The sequence below is a fragment of the Plutella xylostella genome, chromosome Z (genome assembly GCF_932276165.1).
Source record: "Plutella xylostella chromosome Z, ilPluXylo3.1, whole genome shotgun sequence".
Taxonomy (NCBI): Eukaryota; Metazoa; Arthropoda; class Insecta; order Lepidoptera; family Plutellidae; genus Plutella; species Plutella xylostella.
In genome coordinates this window covers 225,169-227,813 of record NC_064012.1, presented here as the reverse complement: position 1 = coordinate 227,813, position 2,645 = coordinate 225,169, and the positions used below count along the sequence as shown (strand labels likewise).

General features: G+C 55.2%; 1 protein-coding gene across 1 annotated transcript; it reads left to right on the top strand.

Annotated features, from left to right (window-relative positions):
* Positions 1–1,551: 1,551 nt before the first annotated feature.
* LOC125491258 (antifreeze protein Maxi-like) lies at positions 1,552–2,313 on the top strand. Its single transcript, XM_048632792.1, has one exon. The coding sequence runs from the start codon at positions 1,552–1,554 to the stop codon at positions 2,311–2,313; it is 762 nt and encodes a 253-aa protein (XP_048488749.1).
* The last annotated feature ends 332 nt before the right edge of the window (positions 2,314–2,645 follow it).

Genomic DNA, 2,645 nt, shown 5'->3' with positions numbered 1-2,645 from the left:
AAAGTCGTAGGTATAGTGTATCCACATAATGTTACGGGAACATCCACGGTCATGACAGTCTGTGTCTTCGGCACGCCATCAGCGTTACGTTAACTTGCTTTTCGTTAAATCGGTAACCTTTTTCTTTGAGGCAGCAATAAAAATTGTAGGATGCAATGCTTGTCTTGGCGCATGTATCAACGTAGGCCACACCGTATACGTCGTCGACTGATATGTATACAACCGGCCTCGGTCTGGAATCGATCCGTACATTCACTGAACAAAAGCTAATGTTTTCAACTTTTGGTGAATTCTTCTTAGATGAGCATGTTTGGCAATTTGAGCGAACAACTCCCGGCGCTCCACATCCATAGCAAGAAAATTTTGGTTGTGAAGGGGATGGCGCCTGCGTCACGATGTCACTGGAACTAACTTTAAGTGTGGTCGTTTGTTTCAGTGCGCCTTCTTCTAGCTTCTTCTTTTTCCTGCATACTTCTATCGTGTGACCTTGCAGTCTACAGAAAGTACACCTCACTTTTGTTGGTTGATTTGTCGAACGATTTCTGTTTTCATCCATTGTTTGTGATGGCAGCATCTTGTTACGACCTTTTTCTTCAAGAAATAGTCAGGGAATAGTTATGTACTCAACCACAGTTAATTAATAAATAAAAGTCACAGGAAGTGAAGAAACTAGCGCCATCTAGTAGGAAGTAGCGTAACTATGTAGTTCATCTAGTGGACAACAGATGGCAGCACGCAATTAGAATGTTCTACTAAGAAGTAGAACATTCTAATTGCGTGCTGAGTCCGAGTCTTTTCTAGAGCTTTCTGGAATACTCTATCTTCCGTAGAGTATGGTATAAAAAGCGACGCTTGCGCCTCACAGTCATTCAGTCTTAAAGTAAATAGTGAAGTGACCAGAACAGTTCAAACAGAAAATAGCAATCAGTTAAATAGTAAACAGAGAACAAAACAGTTCTAATAGTGAAATCAGTCTAATAGTAAACAGAGAACAAAACAGTTCTAAAAGTGCACTCAAGTTAACAAGCTCAAGCGATAGCTCTCCCCCTCAGTTGGTGAAGAATAATATAAGTGTTTTTCATTCCTCTTCCGCTGCCGTGAGAAGGAACACAGCCGCACATTTGGTCATTCGGAGCCGGATACTTCGTCGTTGCAGGAAGTCGGATCAAGAATGCCGATCACCACGAGAGCCGCCGCCGAAGCCGCTGTCGCCGCCGAAGCCGCTGCCGAAGCCGAAGCTGCTGTCGAAGTAGAAGAGTGGCTGAAACAAACGGGAGTGCCACCACAGCTACAAACTCCGCTGCCTGCGCCCTGCGCCCCCGCCGGTGTGGCCCCCGTTGCTGCCGCCCCTGTCGTCGTCGCCGCCGCGGCCGCCCCAGTCGTCGTCGCAGCCGCCACTGCCGCCGCGCCTGCACACGCCGCCCCCGTCGCCGTCGCCGCGGCCGCCCCCGATGCAGCCGCCACCGCCGCCGCGCCTGCACACTGGAACACAGCCGCACATTTGGTCATTCGGAGCCGGATACTTCGTCGTTGCAGGAAGTCGGATCAAGAATGCCGATCACCACGAGAGCCGCCGCCGAAGCCGCTGTCGCCGCCGAAGCCGCTGCCGAAGCCGAAGCTGCTGTCGCTGCCACTACCGACGCCGCTGTCGCTGCCGCTGGGCCTGCCGCTGCCGGTGCCGCCTCCGCTTCTGTCTCCGCCACGCCCACAGAAACCTCTTCCGCTGCCGTGAAGAAGGCCGGAGCAGAAGCTCTCACCACCGCTGCTGCCGTGTCACAGAAACCCCAGCCCGCCGCCGCGTCGTCACAGAAGAAGTGCAAGTCGAAGAGTAGCAAGTCTGCGCGTGCGCTGCGAATAGCTCGAGCCAAGGAAGAGATGCTGAGAATACAACTCGAGCTCGCCGCCGCACGCATCGCCATCTTGGAAGCAGAAGAAAGTAGTGAAGACGAAGATGAAGAACAGTATGAACACGGGACTGAAAGTTGGAACAAAGTAGAAGAGTGGCTGAAACAAACGGGAGTGCCACCACAGCTACAAGCTCCGCTGCCTGTGCCCTGCGCCCCCGCCGGTGTCGCCCCCGTTGCTGCCGCCCCTGTCGTCGTCGCCGCCGCGGCCGCCCCAGTCGTCGTCGCAGCCGCCACTGCCGCCGCGCCTGCACACGCCGCCCCCGTCGCCGTCGCCGCGGCCGCCCCCGATGCAGCCGCCACCGCTGCCGCGCCTGCACACGCCGCCCCTGTCAGCCAGAGACAGAACCCACAGTGCACAGTCAATACAGAATGCAGAGAGCTTACACCACAGCGGCCACAGTCATAGAAAAAATTGTAAAATGCCGCCCCCGTCGCCGCCACCGCTGCCGCTGCCCCGGTCGCCGCCGCCGCGGCCTACCCGACTGACGCCGTGCTGCCGCTTCACTCATCGTACCCACAAGCGGGTACCTACTATGAAGCCCTACAGTCAAGAAGCCAACCGCGGGACGTCGCTGCGAGCCAGCCACAACAGATCAACATCTCCGAGCTGGCATCCGCAATAGCACTCGCTGCGAAGGCCGGACAACGAGCTACGCCACGCTACCACACGGAGCTACCGTATTTCGCCGGCTCTCACACGAGTGGCTGTCATTCCGTGCCGCATATTATGAAACAGCA

Excerpts from the sequence above, each read along its gene's own strand:
- LOC125491258 (XM_048632792.1), top strand. The coding sequence starts at position 1,552 with ATGCCGATCACCACGAGAGCCGCCGCCGAAGCCGCTGTCGCCGCCGAA.